At 39.9% G+C, this 25,333-nt stretch overlaps 1 protein-coding gene across 1 annotated transcript in view; it reads left to right on the top strand.

Moving 5' to 3' along the window:
- The window catches only part of pcsk2 (proprotein convertase subtilisin/kexin type 2), a 103,253-nt gene extending 78,864 nt beyond the window's left edge, over positions 1-24,389 (top strand). The window contains exons 11-12 of the mRNA XM_034184271.1: positions 2,349-2,576; positions 23,379-24,389. Of these exons, the coding sequence (XP_034040162.1) occupies positions 2,349-2,576; positions 23,379-23,868 (718 nt within the window). The 3' untranslated portion in view covers positions 23,869-24,389. The remainder of the gene's footprint in view (positions 1-2,348; positions 2,577-23,378) is intronic.
- The last annotated feature ends 944 nt before the right edge of the window (positions 24,390-25,333 follow it).

The following is a 25,333-nucleotide window of genomic DNA, read 5'->3' as shown; positions in this document are numbered from 1 at the left end:
CCAGTACCAATCCTGAAAACAGATCCGGTCCAGACAATTTTTGCACCCTGGCCCAGATCCGGCACGGCTCCATTTTACAGTTCTGGAACAGATCCGGACCAGATCTGAACCGGATCCACAAAAGACCATCCATTTACAGCCCCTATCTGGCACGGATCTGGGACAGATGTGGTCCGCATCACAGCACCGTGGCAGGAACAAGTTTTACAGGGGTAAGTTCTGTGGATCCAAGGAAACTGATTTGTATCTGTAACACACAGATCAGTGTCCGTGGACTTATAAAACTCGCTTGTCATAAAGAAACAAACCGCTTTGCGATAAGCATTTAAAAAACCTCAGTGAGGATCACGATTACAGAGTACACACTAACACCTCCCCCCCTCCTCCCCATGATTCGCGGAGTTTTCACAGCCCTGAGTTTATAACTGCCAATGGATAGTTTCAGACGAGAGCAGATAAATTTGCTCATCGTTATGCTAACCCCATGTTCCTGCCACGGTTTTGTGATGCGGACCACATCTGTCCCAGATCCGTGCCAGATATTGGCTGTAAACAGCTGGTCTTTTGCGGATCCAGATCTGATCTGATCTGGATCTGTTCCAGAACTGTAAAGTGGAGCCGTGCCAGATCAGGGTGCAAAAATTGTCTGGGCCGGATCTGTTTTCAGAATTGGTACCGGATGTTGGACTACATCCGGCCCAGATCCATTTGCTCTCTGGGATACTGTTTTAAGTTAAGAAGGAGTCCTCAAAATCCAAAAAGAGACAATTATGTTTTTGCACTGACAAAATTAATTGTTGAATATTTTTTTCTCATGTATTCCTATCAGTCTAAAACATGAATCTGATCAAATTCAGCTTTGAGTGTCTTAGTATATAAAGTTTTTGTCTGGTAAATGTTTGAAGCTATTGTGTTTCCTTATGATTATAGTATCGAATGGATAGGATTTGAAACACCCTGCCCTCAAATAGCTCAAATAGTGTGGAAAATTTAAAATAAAAAGTTCTAAATTTTCAGCTGGCTTGGCTGGGTAAAGGCTATTGGGTTGGCTGACCCAGCACACAGGTGTTCCTTATTTTCATTTCATGGATTTGGCAACCTTAATCACAGGTAATGATAGCTGTTAGCATGAAGTAGCACAGCACATTAGAAGTTGATCACAGTAGCTAGCTCATATATGCTCCTCCCAGAAATAAATGAACATTTATTGAAAAGTTAAAGGTGAGTTACTGTTTTTGTTTTACCAAAGGCAAATGGGAATCTGTTTTTTTGAGCAGCTCATACTTTAGTAGCACACAGATTTACAAAATTAGATGATTATTGTGGCTAGCTAATGTGATAGCCTTTGGCATCACATAGTAAACAGGTGGAGAATATTCTAAGTAGGCCACACTACACTGCCAATTGCAACATTTTAAGTTTTTTTTTTTTTTTTAAAGATACAGTAGTAAGTGAATACTTTTTGTTGAGTTTCCTTCATTGAACTTAATGTTTTTATTTGGAGTCTAGCTAGCATGTAGCACAGCAGCTACCAATATTAAATTACCAGTTATAACAAGGGTTATAACAAGGGTTAAGTTATAACATGACTTTTTTGCCTTACCGGGCTGCATACTGTTTTTGGAACAGTTTATACAAAAGAACCCCAGAGGTTTGTAAAATGAGATGAATTATTATGTCCAATTATTTTGATACCTGCTGTTGTTTTTGGATGTAATTCTTTCAAATAAGGTGTAATACCAATACAAGCAAGGAGGCAAGGAAGTGTGAAATTATTGTGAGTTAAACAGAGGCCTCTTGTGGATCAGGAATTAACTGAAGCAGAATAATACAACAAATTTATTTCTGTTAAATTTGCATGGCATAACGCCTCACTCTCAGACCCTTAGTGTCTCACATTGATGGCTGACGAGAGTCTGCTTCCATTAACTAACAACAGCTAGTGGGCCTGAGTAAAGAAACACTGTTTGCTTTGCACACACAGTAATGATGTTGCTGTTTTGAGGAAAGGATACTGACTCTCTCCAGCAGCAGCTAACCACAAGGCTATAAGAATGACTGTGTGCCTGTTTTACTGATCAAACACACTTGACCCATCCAGGAGTCACTGAGTCAGTCAGAACAAATTTATCACTGCACGCCGCCAAAGTAATAAAAGACAAACCAATTGGATTTGTGTCCACCGTGCAACCATTTTTGCATCCAACATCACGATAGGGTCCACAATAACACAACTGCTGACATTTTGTGAACACATTGTGAACATGTCTGATTCTGTTTCCTGTAAACCTGTCACATATGTCAAATATGAGACATATTTTGAGATTTAACTGTTTTGTCCATTGCAGCCCGAACCTAACATGGAGAGACATGCAACACCTGACAGTCCTGACCTCCAAGAGGAACCAGCTGCACGATGAGGTCCACCAGTGGAGGAGGAACGGTGTAGGCCTCGAGTTCAACCACCTGTTTGGCTACGGTGTGCTGGATGCTGGGGGCATGGTGAAAATGGCCAAGGAGTGGAAGACTGTTCCAGAGCGTTTTCACTGTGTTGCCGGATCGATCCAGGAGACCCGGTAAGTGACACACACTAGGAACAAAATCCTGTATTTATGTAATCTAGTTATTTCAGCCAGTCCCACAAAATGTGATTGTTTAAGTGAGAAACACAATCTACAGTTAACTGTAAGAATTTATTAATCAAGCCCCCAGAGGGGTTTGTGAGAGCACTGCGAGTACCTCTGTGTGTGTGTGTGTGTGTGTGTGTGTATGGTTGAACAGCTCAGGAACTGCTTGATTTAATTCATATTACACATGTGAATTAGGACTGAAAATATCTCAACATGACATTAATATGAAGATGAAGGTCAGTCAAGATCATTCCATAGTCTGAAAATCACATTTTCATAATAACCTCAAAACTAAGAGAGCTAGAAGAATGAATTCAAGTGTATATAAATCAGCAAACACAATGTCACTAGATGACATCATGTGGCATTAAATTATTACAAAAAAAAATAATTTTCCACAATAACAGACAGCTTTAAGGATGATCTCAAGTGCATACAAGTCAGCAAATAGACTGTGATATGCTGATTTGTACATGACACTGTGATGACATCACTGTGTGCTCTCATGTGACAATATATGATCCAAATCCAACATTTACATATCTCAGTAACCTTGAAACATGATGTCATCATATATCATTACACACAAGTATATTTATTACTAACTTCACTCATGTAATGAAAGTAAAACTACTAGAATCCTGAGTGGAAAACAATACTGATGACTAGTTCAAACAGTCTTTATTTGTGCCTAGTGGAACCGAAGCAAAAACAGTAGCAGTGTGTACATCAATGATATCCATGTGGGAATAAACTGGTGCCATGGTCAAAACACAGGCTTGAGTTTGGTACACAGGTAAACAGTCCAAACAGCAACACTGTCCATAAGGGCAGCAGTAAATGCAGCATTAAGAAAAACAAGCAGAGGGTTGGAACACAGGAATCAAATGCACCAGGTGAATAACTTCAGAAGTGGCAGGCTAAATTCATAAGGCACAAGGAGGCAGTGGAAGTCCACAACTGGCACTGTACTCTGCTTTTAGAAAATATCATTCCACAGAGACAGCTCTCACTAAAGTGGTGAATGATCTTCTGCTTACAATGAATTCAGACACCACTACGGTTCTGTTGCTGTTAGATCTCAGTGCTGCATTTGATACAGTGGATCATCATATTCTACTTGATAGGCTGGAAAATCATTTTGGGATTACTGGGAGTGCCCTTGCATGGCTGACGTCATACTTGACCAGTCGTTCTCACTGTGTTTTGTACAGTAACACTACCTCTAACCTTAGTGACATGAAATTTGGGGTTCCACAGGGGTCTGTCTTAGGCCCCCTGCTTTTCTCCCTTTATATAGCACCCATTGGGCACATATTGCAGCGTTGTGGGATCACCTTTCACTGCTATGCAGATGATACTCAGTTATATATGCCGATAACTGCTGGTAATGTCGTTCACATAAAATCCTTAGAAGATTGCCTTGCAGCAGTGAGAAGTTGGATGTCTACAAACGTCCTACTTTTAAACTCTGATAAGACTGAAATGATGGTTCTTGGTCCAGAGAGACACTGGCATCAATTTGACCAGTTAACGCTTGGCCTTGGCTCGTGTGTCATACATCATACTGACAAAGTGAGGAACCTTGGGGTAATTTTTGATCCTTTGTTGTCCTTTGGCCTCCACATTAGAACTATTACTAGGACTGCTTTCTTCCACCTGCGAAATATAGCTAAGATTCGTCCCATCCTGTCTATGGCTGATGCTGAGACCCTGATCCATGCATTTATCTCTTCTAGATTGGACTACTGCAATGTTCTATTTTCTGGTTTACCGCAGTCTAGCATTAGGGGTCTCCAATTGGTTCAAAATGCTGCAGCCAGACTTTTGACATGAAGCAGAAAGTACAACCACATTACACCCATTTTGGCGTCTCTTCACTGGCTTCCTGTCCCAGTGAGATCAGATTTTAAGGTTCTGCTACTAACCTATAAAATTATTCATGGAATGGCACCTCCCTACCTAGCTGACCTAATTAAACCTTACGTACCGGCCCGGGCTTTACATTCCCAGGGTGCAGGACTACTTTGTATCCCTAAGGTGAATAATAAGTCTGCGGGTCACAGAGCTTTCTCTTATCGTGCCCTTGTTCTGTGGAATGATCTCCCTGCGTCAATAAAACAGTCAGATTCTGTGGAGATTTTCAAGTCCAGACTTAAGACGCACTTATTTTCCCTTTCATATGGCTAGCATACTGGTACAGTTTTGTTTTACGCTTTTTACTCTTTTAATTCATTTATTAATAATTGGAGCGGGCTGCGGCCTCAACTTTACCTAAATTCTGGGTCTTTTAGTGAGGTTTAGGGCTAGTGGCCAGTGATCACCTTAGTATTTCTTCTGTTTTTCTTGTTGTTTAATGCTGGCAAATTATACAGTATTTTTTGTCTTTCTAATGCCTGATTCTGTTTTTTTCTCTCTGTTTAAGGTGCAGCTCCATCCAGAGATGGGAGTTGTATTTGTGTTGGCGACCCTCCTGTCCTGTGCGCCAATAGCATTTCTTGAATATTCATCTGTGAATTGTTCTGTGAATTGTTTCTGTAATTTATGTTTGTAGCATGGCCCAAGCAGAGGATCACCCCTTTGAGTCTGGTCTGCTTAAGGTTTCTTCCTCAGAGGCAGTTTTTCCTTACCACTGTTGCTCTGGGGGTTGGTAAGGTTAGACCTTACCTGTGTGAAAAACTCTGAGGCAACTCTGTTGTGATTTGGCGCTATATAAATGAAAATAAAATGAAACTGAATTGAAAACAAACTGGATGGAGCAGGCCTACAGATGAGACAATCTGGCATTGGAATGAAGGACTGTGATGCTTAAATAGTATGTGACGCAAACAACCTGAAAGTAAGGTGCAGGTGAAAACAGGAAGTAAAGTTAGTAAAATACACAAGCAGCATTCTGTCAAATTAAAAGCATGAAGCCAATAAGAGACTAGTTACAGATTAGATAGATTAGTTACAAAATATGAGAAAAAAAAATAGAAACCCAGAGAACAGAAAACTAAAGCCCCCGTCAAACATTTCCACATCATACCTGCTACAGACTTAGGAGGTGAACATGTAATAATACGTGCATTACAGCGGCGACATCCTGTTCAGCTGCGTTGCGGGGCGCTGCACCGAGCCTCTGACACATGCACAGTGCCACATACATGTTATTACATATCAACATTCCCTTTGCCCTCCCTGACCGGGGTCCAGTGGAGGTGGACAAATGTGGCGCAACATGCCGTCAGGCTTTACCGTGATGGATCCATCTCAGAGATCAATCAGCCGCGATCAGATCGTTTCAGATGCTGTTTTGATACAGTCACAATATATAGACTGCGATCAAATGATGCAAAAACTGCATATAGACCGCTGTCAGATGTGTTTTGCATCTCGATGGTGTCAAGAGTGTTTTGAACATGTGCAACACACTCAGGACAGCCGAGCGAATGGGACCAAATATGTAGATGTTCACAAGACTGCCGTCCGTTGGTCTTCAGACCGCACCTCAGTATTTCCTGTTTGTGGCCAGATGTGTCATTGTGACGCCATTCAGCCTCAATCGGCGTATGTGTGACGGGGGTATAACACCATGTCAGCTCACTTCTTTTGATTGTGATTTGTTGTGATCAACCTTAAAATAATTTCCTCTCACTGCTACTGTTTTTGCCAAACACGCCAACGCATGTTTGGGGAAATGGCTCGGGGCGAGACTAAGAATTCCCTGAATGCATGCTCTAATTTGCTTTTCTCATTTAAAAAAACATGTTTTGTGGCTCTGGCTGATATAACTAGATTTAAGCAATTATAACATTTAATTTCTTGGAGTGCACATTTACTATTGAAATTGTTGTTGTTAGAGTGCTTTGTGTGCCACATGAGGGTTTTCCTCTTTCGTAATATACATGCACACATTGTATAGTCTTCAATATCAAATTGCCATTATGAGGACGCTGAAAGTAAAGCACTGCTGAGCACAAGAGACACTCATCCAATTAGCGGGTAAGCCCAATAAGACCTAATTCAATAAAACATCTGTGATGGTAGTGTCCACTTCATAACCCTGCAATATTTAAACTAGTTGATTAGTGAATGCTGGCGTCTGTCTGATTGCCCCGTTGATCATTTACGACGACCAATATCCCGACAGTCCCTTTGTACATCATTATTTTGTCAGACTTTGATGTGGAAAAGCTCAAATTTGACTCATTTTATAAAACTGCATCATATATTTGTCTCATTTTAGTTGAAAGAGAATGTGAAAATATACGCAGAGTTCATTTAAATGATGGCAAGACAACTTGAACTAAACTGAATATCTTGCTGTGTGCTCTGTTATTTGGGTAAAAATACATAAATGTGGCAAATGACTAAACCAAAAGTCAGTTTGGTGGAACATCAGGTGTGCGATGCAAAGAGATGCAAAGATTCTTTTTGTGGCTTTAAGTCTGTCATTTCAAGCTATGCCCATGATTTATTTCTTGAATGCTGTAATATCAGCTCCCCCTGGCAGACACTACATCAGGTCTGTGGGTAGAGTTACATTTTGATTACAATCCAGCCATCTGGTCCATGCCATGGAGGGCACCCTCAGCCTCTGGGATCGTCTGATACAACAGTACTTCTTGCCATCTTAACCGCCATGAATCTGCTCTATCTCCACTCGAATCACTTGAACTTCTCCGTCCTTCCTTTTTATTTGTTCTCTGTGATTCCTCCTTCGCTGTCATCTTGTACTTTGACTTCTCCTCCCTGTCTTTCCTCCATGCTGAGGGCCCCCTTTTTAATGCCATAGATTCAATCGGCAGTGCATTAGGTTTTATTTGCACTGATGCAGCAGAAGTGTCCTGCTGTTCCTGTTTTTATTGACAGAGGTGAACACAGAGTGTGTTGAGTATTTATTATCGTCTGAGCCAGTCGTATTATGCGTCTCATTGCTGTTTGACAGCTAGGCATGTCAGGAGTTTGTCAAATGATTCGACCAAGTGTCAACTTGCATTGGTAAAAAAATGAAGCCACTGCAGAAAGAAATAAATATGTTTACATTCTGGTTGGCTACATATAGCTAGTTTCCTCATTCATGACAAATATATAGTAGTGAATTTGTATCCCATGCTGTCATGGCAATTTCCGTCCGTCTGTCTGTCCGTCGATCCCAAAAAAGGCTTCAAGCAAATAAACTGCTTTCACACTTTTAAGAGGAATTTTGTGAAACTTGGTACAAGTCCTTGTTATATATTTGTAATACACATATTTTAATATCGTTCGAGTTGGGCTCATTTTACCAGAGTTATGGAAGCAAGACTCCATCAGTTTCATGCTTGGGTGCTTGCATTCTGAAATCAACTCCTCTCACACTTTTAGAGGGAATTTAATGTAACTTGGTGCAAATCCTTGTTATAGGTTGATAATATGCATATTGTTCAAAATTGACACATTTTACTAGAGTTATGGCCCTTGATAAAACAACCTAGACACTGCCAGTTTCACGAGTTGGCACCTGCATTCTGAAATCAGTTCCTCACATATTTAGGACAAATTTCATGAAAATTGGTGCAAGTCCTTGAAATGTTATCAGAATGTAGCAAGCACATGTACCAAAGCAGCATTTGTCAGCGGGGGATATTGTGCACTCAAAGAACTCTTGTTATACAGCTTGCCAGTTTAAGCTATTTTAAGGCATAACATTTTGGATATTTAGGATTGTGGTAGCTATGAGTGACAGCTAGTGTGTGCTGGCTATAGATGATCACTACTAGTGGCTATTGCTAGCAACTGACTTTTCTAGAAATTTTACTGCATATATCTGAGATAATGCAACAAGCTCTGTGATTAATTGTGTGAAATTTTTGTGTTATTTAATTTGTATTTTTGCACTGGGGAGGTGATGGTCTAGTGGTTAAGCGTTGGGCTTCTGACCAGAGGATCCTCGGGGCAAACCCCAGCCTGACCGGAAAATCACTAAGGACCTAAGGGAAAATCACTAAGGGCCCTTGGGCAAGGTCCTTAATTCCAGAGTTTCTCCCAGTGTGTAGTGAGCACCTTGCATGGCAGCACCCTGACATCGGTGTGTGAGTGTGTTTTTGTGAATGGGTGAATGTGAGGCATCATTGTAAAGCGCTTTGAGCTTCTGATGCAGATGGATAAGTGCTATATAAATGCAGTCCATTTACCATTTACAAATGAATATAAAGCAGCTTCCCATGACAATACACATAAAACTCCATCTATCTATCTATCTATCTATCTATCTATCTATCTATCTATCTATCTATCTATCTATCTATCTATCTATCTATCTATCTATCTATCTATCTATCTATCTATCTATCTATCTATCTATCTATCTATCTATCTATCTATCTATCTATCTATCTATCTATCTATCTATCTATCTATCTATCTATCTATCTATCTATCTATCTATCTATCTATCTATCTATCTATCTATCTATCTATCTATCTATCTATCTGTGATAATAGGAAAATAAAATCGGCTGGTATCCTTCTGGTTTAGTTCTTTCTTCAACACAGTGGTCCAGTACAGCATTCTCAGGACCTCAGATGCAGCCCCAATCTGTCTACTGAACTCACACCCCAACTCATCCACACTAAAGAAAAGACCCAGACCCTGAATTTGTCCACTTGGGGCAATGACTCTCCCTTGACACAGAGGGGAAAATCCACCCTTTTCTAACAGGATGGAGTCACCTCACCTGGATTAGTGAGCCCGGGCTCTGGTGTCATCTTCATGTTGGCACACCACCCACAAAGAGAGAGTAAGGGGTCCACTGCACTGTTGTACCAGTGGACGGCAGTACAAACCCACACAATCTGCTTGTGCTATACAGTAGTGTTCAGAATAATAGTAGTGATATGTGACTAAAAAGATTAATCCAGTTTTTGAGTATATTTCTTATTGTTACATGGGAAACAAGGTACCAGTAGATTCAGTAGATTCTCACAAATCCAACAAGACCAAGCATTCATGATATGTTCACTCTTAAGGCTATGAAATTGGGCTATTAGTAAAAAAAGTATAAAAGGGGGTGTTCACAATAATAGTAGTGTGGCATTCAGTCAGTGAGTTTGTCAATTTTGTGGAACAAACAGGTGTGAATCAGGTGCCCCCTATTTAAGAATGAAGCCAGCACCTGTTGAACATGCTTTTCTCTTTGAAAGCCTGAGGAAAATGGGATGTTCAAGACATTGTTCAGAAGAACAGCATAAGTTTGGTTAAAAAGTTGATTGTAGAGGGGAAAACTTATATGCAGGTGCAAAAAATTATAGGCTGTTCATCTACAATGATCTCCAATGCTTTAAAATGGACAAAAAACCTGAGACGCGTGGAAGAAAATGGAAAACAACCATCAAAATGGATAGAGGAATATAACCAGAATGGCAAAAGCTCACCCATTGATCAGCTCCAGGATGATCAAAGACAGTCTGGAGTTGCCTGTAAGTGCTGTGACAGTTAGAAGACACCTGTGTGAAGCTAATTTATTTGCAAGAATCCCCTGCAAAGTCCCTCTGTTAAATAAAAGACATGTGCAGAAGAGGTTACAATTTGCCAAAGAACACATCAACTGGCCTAAAGAGAAATGGAGGATATTTTGTGGACTGATGAGAGTAAAATTGTTCTTTTTGGCTCCAAGGGCCACAGACAGTTTGTGAGATGACCCCCAAACTCTGAATTCAAGCCACAGTTCACAGTGAAGACAGTGAAGCATGGTGGTGCAAGCATCATGATATGGGCATGTTTCTCCTACTATGGTGTTGGGCCTATATATCGCATACCAGGTATCATGGATCAGTTTGGATATGTCAAAATACTTGAAGCGGTCATGTTGCCTTATGCTGAAGAGGACATGCCCTTGAAATGGATGTTTCAACAAGACAATCACCCCAAGCACACTAGTAACCGAGCAAAATCTTGGTTCTAAACCAACAAAATTAATGCCTCGCAGATGTGAAGAAATCATGAAAAACTGTTGTTATACAACTAAATACTAGTTTAGTGATTCACAGGATTGCTAAAAAAGCAGTTTGAACATAATAGTTTTGAGTTTGTAGTGTCAACAGCAGATGCCACTTTTATTGTGAACACCCCCTTTTCTACTTTTTTTACTAATAGCCCAATTTCATAGCCTTAAGAGTGTGCATATCATGAATGCTTGGTCTTGTTGGATTTGTGAGACTCTACTGAATCTACTGGTACCTTGTTTCCCATATAACAATAAGAAATATACTCAAAACCTGGATTAATCTTTTTAGTCACATAGCACTACTATTACTCTGAACACTACTGTATATGTGATCCAAATTATCATATTAGGATCCATCATGAAACTCTGAGTATACACTCAACGTTTTTCCACCGTCAACACTGTCACCTCTTTTTTTTTGTAGGAACTAATTAGAGCACCGCAGATGATGCAGTCACGGCAACATTCATGAAAGAATCTGCGTGGGTGTTCATGCCACTCTTGAGTGCAACACCAGAAATAAAGGCACATCCCTTTTAGAGTCTGCTGGCTTTTTGCATCCTTATTGTGGAAATGCAAATGGAGCAGCAACCTTCCTTTCCTGTGCCCACTGGTTGTGATTTTGATGTTTAAATGTTATGCCTTCAAAAAGAATTACTGCTTAAAGAGGTGCTTATGAGGGAGAAATATGAATGTTGACGTCCTTCATTTTTAATATTGTTTTTATTTATACATTTGTGTGTGTGTGTGCGCTGTGAGCTTTGTAGCTGCTCTTATTGTTCTCTCATATTTTTTTCATCACTTCGATGTTTCCACGGCAGCGCCATGGGGCTTCTGCTGCCGCTATTGTGGCAGAGATATAATTACAACAAGCCCACCTCTGATGATAGCGTATCACCAGAGAAAAGCAATAAACACACACATAACCGTGCCTGCAAACAGCCCGCTCTGCAGCACTGATCCAATCGCGGCTCTGGCTGGCTGCAGCTTACTTAGCTGGAGGAGAACTTCTCATTATCAGTGGAGCTGGCACACAGTGTCCCCCTGTGCGGCGCAGTTGTTTTTAATCTGCTCCGGTCCTGCCCTTCAGAGGCATCCCCTGTCTCTGTTCTATGACTGGTTGCAGTAATTACTCTCACACATTATCTGACAGGAACTGTGCGCCTGCTGCACACCACATATTCGAAGTCAAAAGTGAAATCTGAACAGTTGTAGTTGTAATCTCAGCTGTTCTTTTTAGTACACGTTCGAGCAACACTACAGCTGGAGCAATCTTGAGCATCAGTGGCACGTGTGATTGCATGGAACCATGAGCAATGCCGTGTGACTTCTCCAGTAATATTGCACGGTAATACAACCAGTCCTACTGTGTAAGTGCTCTGTCTGCAGTCTTTCTTCGATCCGTCTGACCATGAGGCTCATAACGCCTAAACTGGTTGGTAGATTTCATTCACACTTGACACAATGTTAGTACACTATTTGAAGATGTACATGCAGGAAAATATTTGCAGTCCTCAATCATCAAGGGGACATTTTTTTTAACGACATCATCTTTGTCAATTAGTTGAACAGACCTGTTGGGCTCTTCAGTACAGAGGCTGAGCCATTGGTTAATTCAGGTATTTCATCACAAGAAATGTGCTACTATTAATGTATATAATCCTCCAAAGATTCCTTGTTACGTTTGCCAAGGACGTAATAAAATCATCTGTGTTTATTTATTTATCTGGTTTGTCTGTCTGTCTTTTAGTAGGATTACATCAAAACTGCAACACTGATTTTGATGAAATTTTCACGACTGATCGATATTAGGCCATGGAAGTGTCCATTAAATTTTGGAGGTGATCCAGATCCGGATTCTGGATCAAGTTTCACTTTATATAGGGTTTGAAGGATTATGTCAAAACTACTCACAAATTCTCTCCAAATTTGCACTACGGATAGATATTAGGGCATGGAAGACTCCACTGAATTTTGGAGATATCTGGATCCGGATTTTGGATCAAGACTTCACTTTTGTCATGCTCAGCCCCAGCTCAGGGGTTAGGCCTTCATTCTATGCGTGGATTTTCTGCTTTTTTCTTTCTTTAGTTTGTACTTTATCATGTTAGTCTGTTTGATTGTGTTTATTGCTCTGCTTTGTTTATTATTTAGTGACTGGTTTCATTCTTTACCTTATCATTTAGTGAGTCATTCAGTTATTTATTGCTTTTCCTTGTGTTACACTTCATCACTGATTCATTCTTTGGTTATCAGTTATTCTGTCATCTCTGGGTTTGTTTATTCTCTGTTTATCATCTCATTTATGTTATCAGTTATGCAGTAGTATCGGGTTTTGTTTTCTGTTAATTATTAGTCTGTATGTTTTGTCATCTGCTTTTATTTCTCAATCACAGTGAGTTCCAGTTCAGTTTTGTCTTAGTGTTTATTTTCCCATTCAGTTCTTCTGTAATTTATCTTCTTTGTTTATTATCTGATGGTTTGCTTTTTGTTCTCATGTTCATGCTTAGTTCTGGTCTTGTTCATGATAGTATTTTATTCTGTTCTTAGTTGCTGTTCTTGCTCTGTCCAAAGTCCTCTGTTTCAGTTTGATCTCTATTCTCAGTTTGCCCTCACACCCATCTGATTTGGTTCACTTCACATCACTGCACCTGCGTCGTATCTTTCACTCACTCTCTTGCCACCAGTGCCAGTGCCAAAGTGTCTTTGTCTATTACCTCACTCCACTCTGTTTCCCTTCCTTCACTATCTTGCACAGTGTTTAATCTTTGTCCACTAGCCACGCCCCCTCTCTAGAATCTTCCCTCCACACATGCACCTCATTACCTAATCAGTCTGCACATGCACTTCGTTTACACCACCTGTTATTTAAGCCCTCACAGTCTCACAGCTCACTGCCAGATTGTTGTCTCTGTACACTCTCCAGCCCGGTTCCTTGCTCAGTTTTTCCTACCTGTATTTTGACTCTGCCTCATTTTTTGACCTTGTTTCAGCCTTGCCTCTGATAGCCCATACACTGTGTTTTTTGACCTGTGCCTGTTATTGAACTTCATCTGCCTTTTGCCATTCTGATACCTTTGTTTTGCTGCTGGACTCCCTGTGTACCGACCACCCACCTGTTTCTCTTATTAAACCTTTTGAACTCTATCAGACGTGTGAGATTGCATTTGTGTCCACCCGGTTTGTGCCACGCCTGATAACTTTATATAGGCTTTGAAGGACTACGTCAAAACTACTTCACGGATTCTCACCATATTTGCACCACAGATAGATATTAGGGCACGAAAGACTCTGGTGATCTGGATCTGGATTGGTGGACATCAGAAATCTCTGATTTCTCTTGTTTGTGATTGTTCTGAATTAAGACCAAGATCTAGGATTTCAGTAATTCCGCATTTCCCACATTTCCCCAAATTCACATATATCTACAACCCCTGGCAAAAAGTATGGAATCACCGGCCTCGGAGGATGTTCATTCAGTTGTTTAATTTTGTAGAAAAAAAGCAGATCACAGACATGACACAAAACTAAAGTCATTTCAAATGGCAACTTTCTGGCTTTTAGACCAAGCAGAGGAAAAAAATATGGAATCACTCAATTCTGAGGAAAGAATTATGGAATCACCCTGTAAATTTTCATCCCCAAAACTAACACCTGCATCATATCAGATCTGCTCGTTAGTCTGCATCTAAAAAGGAGTGAACACACTTTGGAGAGCTGTTGCACCAAGTGGACTGACATGAATCATGGCTCCAACACGAGAGATGTCAATTGAAACAAAGGAGAGGATTATCAAACTCTTAAAAGAGAGTAAATCATCACGCAATGTTGCAAAAGATGTTGGTTGTTCACAGTCAGCTGTGTCTAAACTCTGGACCAAATACAAACAACATGGGAAGGTTGTTAAAGGCAAACATACTGGTAGACCAAGGAAGACATCAAAGCGTCAAGACAGAAAACTTAAAGCAATATGTCTCAAAAATCGAAAAATGTACAACAAAACAAATGAGGAACGAATGGGAGGAAACTGGAGTCAATGTCTGTGACCGAACTGTAAGAAACTGCCTAAAGGAAATGGGATTTACATACAGAAAAGCTAAACGAAAGCCATCATTAACACCTAAACAGAAAAAAACAAGGTTACAATGGGCTAAGGAAAAGCAATCGTGGACTGTGGATGACTGGATGAAAGTCATATTCAGTGATGAATCTCGAATCTGCATTGGGCAAGGTGATGATGCTGGAACTTTTGTTTGGTGCCGTTCCAATGAGATTTATAAAGATGACTGCCTGAAGAGAACATGTAAATTTCCACAGTCATTGATGATATGGGGCTGCATGTCAGGTAAAGGCACTGGGGAGATGGCTGTCATTACATCATCAATAAATGCACAAGTTTATGTTGATATTTTGGGCAATTGAAAGGATGTTTGGGGATGATGAAATCATTTTTCAAGATGATAATGCATCTTGCCATAGAGCAAAAACTGCAAAAACATTCCTTGCAAAAAGACACATAGGGTCAATGTCATGGCACAGGGTCAATGTCAACGAGCAGATCTGATTTGATGCAGGTGTTAGTTTTGGGGATGAAAATTTACAGGGTGATTCCATAATTTTTTCCTCAGAATTGAGTGAGTCCATATTTTTTTCCTCTGCTTGGTCTAAAAAAGTAACCGTTACTGACTGCCACAATCTTTTTTTCTTGATTTCTTATAGTGTTTCTTAAAGCCAGAAAGTTGCCATTTGAAATGACTAGTTTTGTGTCATGTCTGCGATCTGCTTTTTTTCTACAAAATTAAACAACTGAATGAACATCCTCCGAGGCCAGTGATTCCATAATTTTTGCCTGGGATTGTAGTTTGTTTTTAATTCCTCAATAATACACTAAAGACGTTGGAGAAAGCTAATCAGTTTCCACTGTTATTTTGTAACAGTTCCAACCCCTTGTGTCGCACAGACTATGCACTGTTACAAGTTGTTACATTGCTTGCCAAAACCTCTGCATCGTTTCATTTCCCATAATTCTCTTTTATCCATTTAATTCTCCCAGACCAGATGTGATGCAGACTTGAGCAGTGCAGAAGTGAAAACCAACTTTTACATTGTGTCTTTAGAACTGTGTGGGTGCAGGCACAAGGGGAATAAAAAAAAGTGTTTTTTTTTTGCTTTGGATTAAAGGAAACAACTGAAATATGTATTATTGAAACAATCTTCATGCATTCAGTCTGAACACAATTGCACACTTGTTCTATTTCACAGTGGTACAGGTGGAGGGAAAATCAATCAATCAATTCAATCAATTTTTTTTTATATAGCGCCAAATCACAACAAACAGTTGCCCCAAGGCGCTTTATATTGTAAGGCAAGGCCATACAATAATTATGTAAAACCCCAATGGTCAAAACGACCCCCTGTGAGCAAGCACTTGGCTACAGTGGGAAGGAAAAACTCCCTTTTAACAGGAAGAAACCTCCAGCAGAACCAGGCTCAGGGAGGGGCAGTCTTCTGCTGGGACTGGTTGGGGCTGAGGGAGAGAACCAGGAAAAAGACATGCTGTGGAGGGGAGCAGAGATCGATCACTAATGATTAAATGCAGAGTGGTGCATACAGAGCAAAAAGAGAAAGAAACAGTGCATCATGGGAACCCCCCAGCAGTCTACGTCTATAGCAGCATAACTAAGGGATGGTTCAGGGTCACCTGATCCAGCCCTAACTATAAGCTTTAGCAAAAAGGAAAGTTTTAAGCCTAATCTTAAAAGTAGAGAGGGTGTCTGTCTCCCTGATCTGAATTGGGAGCTGGTTCCACAGGAGAGGAGCCTGAAAGCTGAAGGCTCTGCCTCCCATTCTACTCTTACAAACCCTAGGAACTACAAGTAAGCCTGCAGTCTGAGAGCGAAGCGCTCTATTGGGGTGATATGGTACTACGAGGTCCCTAAGATAAGATGGGACCTGATTATTCAAAACCTTATAAGTAAGAAGAAGAATTTTAAATTCTATTCAAGAATTAACAGGAAGCCAATGAAGAGAGGCCAATATGGGTGAGATATGCTCTCTCCTTCTAGTCCCCGTTAGTACTCTAGCTGCAGCATTTTGAATTAACTGAAGGCTTTTTAGGGAACTTTTAGGACAACCTGATAATAATGAATTACAATAGTCCAGCCTAGAGGAAATAAATGCATGAATTAGTTTTTCAGCATCACTCTGAGACAAGACCTTTCTAATTTTAGAGATATTGCGTAAATGCAAAAAAGCAGTCCTACATATTTGTTTAATATGTGCTTTGAATGACATATCCTGATCAAAAATGACTCCAAGATTTCTCACAGTATTACTAGAGGTCAGGGTAATGCCATCCAGAGTAAGGATCTGGTTAGACACCATGTTTCTAAGATTTGTGGGGCCAAGTACAATAACTTCAGTTTTATCTGAGTTTAAAAGCAGGAAATTAGAGGTCATCCATGTATTTATGTCTGTAAGACAATCCTGCAGTTTAGCTAATTGGTGTGTGTCCTCTGGCTTCATGGATAGATAAAGCTGGGTATCATCTGCGTAACAATGAAAATTTAAGCAATACCGTCTAATAATACTGCCTAAGGGAAGCATGTATAAAGTGAATAAAATTGGTCCTAGCACAGAACCTTGTGGAACTCCATAATTAACTTTAGTCTGTGAAGAAGATTCCCCATTTACATGAACAAATTGTAATCTATTAGACAAATATGATTCAAACCACCGCAGTGCAGTGCCTTTAATACCTATGGCATGCTCTAATCTCTGTAATAAAATTTTATGGTCAACAGTATCAAAAGCAGCACTGAGGTCTAACAGAACAAGCACAGAGATGAGTCCACTGTCCGAGGCCATAAGAAGATCATTTGTAACCTTCACTAATGCTGTTTCTGTACTATGATGAATTCTAAAACCTGACTGAAACTCTTCAAATAGACCATTCCTCTGCAGATGACCAGTTAGCTGTTTTACAACTACCCTTTCAAGAATTTTTGAGAGAAAAGGAAGGTTGGAGATTGGCCTATAATTAGCTAAGATAGCTAGGTCAAGTGATGGCTTTTTAAGTAATGGTTTAATTACTGCCACCTTAAAAGCCTGTGGTACATAGCCAACTAACAAAGATAGATTGATCATATTTAAGATCGAAGCATTAAGTAATGGTAGGGCTTCCTTGAGCAGCCTGGTAGGAATGGGGTCTAATAGACATGTTGATGGTTTGGATGAAGTAACTAATGAAAATAACTCAGAACAATCGGAGAGAAAGAGTCTAACCAAATACCAGCATCACTGAAAGCAGCCAAAGATAACGATACGTCTTTGGGATGGTTATGAGTAATTTTTTCTCTAATAGTTAAAATTTTGTTAGCAAAGAAAGTCATGAAGTCATTACTAGTTAAAGTTAATGGAATACTCAGCTCAATAGAGCTCTGACTCTTTGTCAGCCTGGCTACAGTGCTGAAAAGAAACCTGGGGTTGTTCTTATTTTCTTCAATTAGTGATGAGTAGAAAGATGTCCTAGCTTTACGGAGGGCTTTTTTATAGAGCAACAGACTCTTTTTCCAGGCTAAGTGAAGATCTACTAAATTAGTGAGACGCCATTTCCTCTCCAACTTACGGGTTATCTGCTTTAAGCTACGGGTTTGTGAGTTATACCACGGAGTCAGGCACTTCTGATTTAAAGCTCTCTTTTTCAGAGGAGCTACAGCATCCAAAGTTGTCTTCAATGAGGATGTAAAACTATTGACGAGATACTCTATCTCACTTACAGAGTTTAGGTAGCTATTCTGCACTGTGTTGGTATATGGCATTAGAGAACATAAAGAAGGAATCATATCCTTAAACCTAGTTACAGCGCTTTCTGAAAGACTTCTAGTGTAATGAAACTTATTCCCCACTGCTGGGTAGTCCATCAGAGTAAATGTAAATGTTATTAAGAAATGATCAGACAGAAGGGAGTTTTCAGGGAATACTGTTAAGTCTTCTATTTCCATACCATAAGTCAGAACAAGATCTAAGATATGATTAAAGTGGTGGGTGGACTCATTTACATTTTGAGCAAAGCCAATAGAGTCTAATAATAGATTAAATGCAGTGTTGAGGCTGTCATTCTCAGCATCTGTGTGGATGTTAAAATCGCCCACTATAATTATCTTATCTGAGCTAAGCACTAAGTCAGACAAAAGGTCTGAAAAGTCACAGAGAAACTCACAGTAACGACCAGGTGGACGATAGATAATAACAAATAAAACTGGTTTTATAAATCACCAGCTCAGATAGGAGAGCCATATTTGAATGGAAATGAGGTTGGGTTATGTCAAACTCTTGGAGAAACAGTTCCTGGTTAAACATATTGTGGGACTCCCCGCTGTGAAAGGTTGTGTATGAATAATAATTTACTTAATCAGCCTTGGGTGACTCACGGCAGAACTGTGCTCTCTGTGCTCACCATACAACTCTATTAATCATTTTTTTGAACCATAAAGCTCTTGCCCTCTCTGCTGTGTTTCTTTTCTCACGTCACTGCAAATGTTATTAGTCTAGTCAGGCATCTGGCCGCCTCTTCTGGCTTGCTGTGTTCTTACTCTCTCTTTCCACCATAAGAAAAGAAGGGATCAGCAGTTTGCCTCCAAAACCACACTGTAACATTAATATCAAGAGCAGCTTGCTGTACCACGCTGTTCTGGACAAATCCATTGTGCAACAAAAAGTGAAAGGACTCATCCGCCACAACTGAAAAGGAGATGTCGGGGTGGTCCAAAGTTGTCACACACTGCGATGGACCTCATATTTAGACCATAATATAAAGAAGCTGTAACTGGGCAAATCCCCCTACCCAGCTCTGGGTAAACTTGTGCACCTTATGATCTCAAGTTAAGTCAGCTGATACCCAGCAGGTTGCTTGGGGTCAGTTGTAAATTGTGTCAGGTTGGGTTCTTTTGTGCCCAAGGTTCTTGGAGAGATCGTGGCAAATGTTTGGATGGTGAGCAGCAAGGTGGCTTGGTGGTTAGCACAGTTGCTTCACAGTGAGATGGTCAAAGGTTCACTTCCGACCGCCTGATCCTTTCTGTGTGGAGTTTGAATCTTCTCCCTGTGTTTGTGTGAGTTCCCTCACACAAACTTCAGCTGCTTCAGCTTTGAAAAACATGCAGCGTAGGAGTGTAGGTGACTCTAAATTGACCGTAGGTGTGAATGTGAATATGTTTGTCTAGATATCAGCTCTGTGTTAGACTGGTGGCCTGTCCAGGGTGTACCCTGCCTCTCACCCAATAACCTCTAGGATAGGCTCAGCCCCTTAACTGGAATAAGCGGGTTTAAATAATGGTCCTCTCCAATGTCTTTCACCAATATTGTGAGGTGGGGACATTAAAGAAATATTTAAAATCTCATAATAACCTCTGAAGCATTATTCTTGTCTTTAAATTGGTTAGAATACTACTACTACTACTACTACTACTACTACTACTACTAAACATACACTACTGTTGTATATGTTTAATGCCTCATATTTGACTATATATATATATATATATATATATATATATATATATATATATATATATATATATATATATATATATATATATATATATATATATATATATATATATATATATATATATATATATATATATCAGCCCAGTGTCACATTTTTTTGTGCTCAAATTTGTGCTCAAATTTTCATTACAGCATTTTTTTTAACTCACTATTCCTAACCCTACTCCTTCCCCCCACCCTAACCATAACCACCCCGACCCCCCCACTTCAATTTATTTCATTTATGTAGCACCAAATCACAACAAAGCTGCCTCAAGGCACTTCACACAAGTAAAGTCTAACCTTACCAACCCCCAGAGCAAGCACACGGGCGACAGTAGAAGGGAAGCCTCCTTCTGATGATTTGAGGAAGAAACCTCAAGCAGACCAGGCTCAAAGGGGTGACCCTCTGCTTGGATATGTCATTCAAAGCGCATATTAAACAAATATGTAGGACTGCTTTTTTGCATTTGCCCAATATCTCTAAAATCAGAAAGGTCTTGTCTCAGAGTGATGCTGAAAAACTAATTCATGCATTTATTTCCTCTAGGCTGGACTATTGTAATTCATTATTATCAGGTTGTCCTAAAAGTTCCCTAAAAAGCCTTCAGTTAATTCAAAATGCTGCAGCTAGAGTACTGACGGGGACTAGAAGGAGAGAGCATATCTCACCCATATTGGCCTCTCTTCATTGGCTTCCTGTTAATTCTAGAATAGAATTTAAAATTCTTCTTCTTACTTATAAGGTTTTGAATAATCAGGTCCCATCTTATCTTAGGGACCTCGTAGTACCATATCACCCCAATAGAGCGCTTCGCTCTCAGACTGCAGGCTTACTTGTAGTTCCTAGGGTTTGTAAGAGTAGAATGGGAGGCAGAGCCTTCAGCTTTCAGGCTCCTCTCCTGTGGAACCAGCTCCCAATTCAGATCAGGGAGACAGACACCCTCTCTACTTTTAAGATTAGGCTTAAAACTTTCCTTTTTGCTAAAGCTTATAGTTAGGGCTGGATCAGGTGACCCTAAACCATCCCTTAGTTATGCTGCTATAGACGTAGACTGCTGGGGGGTTCCCATGATGCACTGTTTCTTTCTCTTTTTGCTCTGTATGCACCACTCTGCATTTAATCATTAGTGATCGATCTCTGCTCCCCTCCACAGCATGTCTTTTTCCTGGTTCTCTCCCTCAGCCCCAACCAGTCCCAGCAGAAGACTGCCCCTCCCTGAGCCTGGTTCTGCTGGAGGTTTCTTCCTGTTAAAAGGGAGTTTTTCCTTCCCACTGTAGCCAAGTGCTTGCTCACAGGGGGTCGTTTTGACCGTTGGGGTTTTACATAATTATTGTATGGCCTTGCCTTACAATATAAAGCGCCTTGGGGCAACTGTTTGTTGTGATTTGCCGCTATATAAAAAAATTGATTGATTGATTGATTGATTGCATAGTTGACAATACAAATATACAGGAAATTTTTGTTGGATGGATTTTACACCACAGATTACTAGCTAAAATAAAATATTTTAGTTTCATCACAGAAGAGCAGCATGTTGGTCTTAGCTGAGGTCTGTCTGAGTCCCATGGTAAGATCACTCCCTTGCTAAATAAATAAATAAATAACTTACTTAACTGGAGGTAAATACTGATTTATAAATAGCTTTTTAAAGATCCATGAAGCATTTCCTGAGGATATAATGAATATATATATATATATATATATATATATATATATATATATATATATATATATATATATATGTACACACCTCACAATGTTAGACAGTAAAAATAAATAAATAAATAAAAGGTAGACTGTGAAAGAATCTGAAAAAAATTGTAGGCTATACTGCTTGATTTGGATCTGCTGGTTTCAGTGTGGAAGGTTCCCGGTTCGAATCCCACCCCTACCAAATTTCTCCATATAATGTGGAGTTGCGTCAGGAAGGGCATCCAGTGTACAACTTGTGCCAATTCAACATGCAGATCCACCTTGGATTTGCTGTGGCGACCCCAAGTACAAAAACAAGGGAGCAGGCGAAAGGACTTACTTCACTAGATGTGCCTAAAACTTTTTAATCCCATTTATTTGCTTCTTTTAGTTCAATTATTAATTGCAAATGTTAGCTATTTAACTTATTTTCTATATGCTTTTATGTGTCTAAAGCTGCTTGTCAGTGCTGCTTTGCGCTGAGGGAACATTTTAACAGTGTTCAGTGCTGTGTGCTCCTGTAGGAAAAATAGGTCATACACTTACTGGCATATTGTAAAAAAGAACAGCAGGGAGGACGTAAGTGGACTGACAGTGATTAAAATACACTATTCTCTAGTTTCGCCTGCTGTCTCTACATTGTCTAAAACCATCAAATTGAGGTGGGACTCGCACTTCATTGTTTATTTCTGTTTTCGATAGTTATGCTTCATTCCTGTCTGTTTTTCAGGGTGGTTGAAAATGTAATCAGTTCATGTTGAGGAACCTTTGTGAAAACATAGCATTTGTGCTGCAGACAATATAAATTTTTTGGATATCGACCCAGAAAGGAAGTACAATTTGAAATCGGCCGTAGTTTTGAATACAAACTAATAATGTCTGGTGTCAATACAATAAAGTCATATGCTACTGTAATAAACAGATCATAAATAATAACATTACCTGCTAATTAGTACAAATAGTGCTTAAATACAAATTCAATCATACTAAAATTTCACTCACTGAAAAAACAGCAGCACTGACTTTTTAGTTGGAGTCTTTGTACAATTAACCCCCACATCAAGCATTTTAATAAAATATTCAGAAAGAACAAACATGGCAGTTAGCATCAACTGCTAGCTTCCTCTGCTTGCTACTGGTGAAACCAACACACTAGCTATCACTCGAAATGACCATGCCATAATTTTTAATAACTTTATGGCTCAAAATAGCTTAAACAAATGTGTTACATGTATTTTTTTTTTAAATCACCCCCTGTGCAGTAGTCATGAATGGGGATACCAAAATGTTTTTGTGCTAGGTTGTAAATGTGTATTTCCACTGTAAAGTTGGACATTTTAACATGGGCATCTGTGGGGACTGACTCACTTTGGAGGATCTGCCGCAGCAGAGGTGGCCACTTCATTAGAACCACAAGTTAGATAAAAGGACTGAGCCAGGAAATGTTTTGATCTTACACTCAAAATGGTCTGTTTTTTTTTTTTTTTTGGTTTTTGGGTTTAAAATGACCTTAAATTCAATCTGTTTCCTCTTCTCCAGTAAGATCCAGTCTGGCAACAAGCTGGTGCTGGCCATCACCACTGAAGCCTGCCAGGGGAAGGACAGCTTTGTCCGCTATCTCGAACATGTTCAGGCAGTGGTCACAGTCAATGCCAGCCGACGTGGCAACCTCATCATTAACATGACCTCGCCCATGGGCACCAAGTCCATTCTGCTGAGTCGGAGACCCCGCGATGATGACTCCAAGGTGGGCTTTGACAAGTGGCCCTTCATGACCACCCACACCTGGGGTGAAGATCCCCGGGGGACCTGGGTCCTGGAGGTGGGCTTTCAGGGCGAGGAGCCACAGCGCGGAGTCCTGAAGGAGTGGACCCTCATGCTGCACGGAACACAAAGTGCCCCTTATATAGACCAAGTAGTGCGTGATTACCAGTCCAAACTTGCCATGTCCAAAAAAGAGGAGCTGGAGGAGGAGCTGGATGAAGCTGTAGAAAGAAGTCTGAAAAGCCTGCTGAGTAAAACCAACTAGAAATGGATCTGCATGTTGCCAGATATTTTAGTTCTGTCGCTACAATCTTGCTGTATCCCACTTTGCTTCTTTTGTTCTCCTCTGTGTGTATACTCCCACTTTTGTTGACTTCCTTCTCTTTTCTCTGCTTTTTTGTTTGTTTGCCCCACCCCCAGCCTCACCTCACCGCCACTTTTGATGAATGTTTTTTTTATCCTCATTGTACATAATCCAAATATAATCCACTATCTTATACTTTTGCTTTAACTGCCCCACACCTCTCTTCTGCCAACTGTTGTACAGTTTGTGACTATAAATGATTTTCAGTGTCATTCTACTTTAAAGATTAATATCTTGCAAACATAGCCGTGACACTTCTTTCAGTTTCTATTTTTGTGACATGCAGCGTTTATATAAACAAGAAAAGGAATGTGTGATTCATTTTGCAGCCTGTAGCTCTCAGTTCATATTTCATAATCTTTGATGTATACTATAATAATAAATATATTTAGCTGTTTATTAAAGCACTTGAGTGATTTGAACCTCTTCTGAACATATTTTAAAAAAGTAACCCTTTAAAAATTTTAAATCAATCAATCAATCAACCAATAAAATACAAAATTTAAAGAAATCTGATACCATGTTGAGCCTGAAAACAGGCAATCTGTGGTAAAAGTAGAGTTGTAGAACACTGTGAGCAATTGCAAAATTTTTCAAACATGTTTAAAAAAAATTGTGGAATTAAATTGTGATCTACAAAATATGAATAACTGGATTTAAGTAGTACAGACTGACAGTACTCATGTAAAAGTAATTGAAAGTAGACAAGCAGCTACAATATTCAGTAAACGGGACCTACTGTTCTCCGAGCACAAGCCAAATTATTTTTCAGTATTTTTGGTGAACAAGTCATGTTTCAAAAAGCTAATTATCACAAGGTTAAAAAAAGTTTTCTTGTGGACAAAATATATTCTCTTCTGGGATCATAATGTTGTTTTACACACACACACACACACACACACACACACACACACACACACACACACACACACACACACACACACACACACACACACACACACACACACACACACACACACACACACACACACACACACACACACACAATAATATAATACCTTATTCCAATGAGATACATATGTGCATTCACTGGCCATTTTAATAAGTACACCTGCTCAATTGCTTGTTAACACTAATAGCTTATGAATCAATCACATGGCAGCAACTCAATGTATTTAGGCATCTCGACGTGGTGAAGACAACTTGCTGAAGTTCAAACTGAGCATCAGAATGGGGAAGAAAGGGGATTTCAATTACTTTGAACATGGCATGGTTGTTGTTACCTGAAGGGCTGGTCTGAGTATTTCAGTAACTGCTGATCTACTGGGATTTTCACACACAATCATCTCCAGGGTTTACAGGGAATGGGTCAAAAAAGAGAAGGCATCCAGTGAGCGGCAGTTGT

This window comes from Thalassophryne amazonica, chromosome 13 (genome assembly GCF_902500255.1).
Source record: "Thalassophryne amazonica chromosome 13, fThaAma1.1, whole genome shotgun sequence".
Taxonomy (NCBI): domain Eukaryota; kingdom Metazoa; phylum Chordata; class Actinopteri; order Batrachoidiformes; family Batrachoididae; genus Thalassophryne; species Thalassophryne amazonica.
Note: the sequence above shows the minus strand (reverse complement) of the source record. Positions and strands in the feature narration are given on the sequence as shown.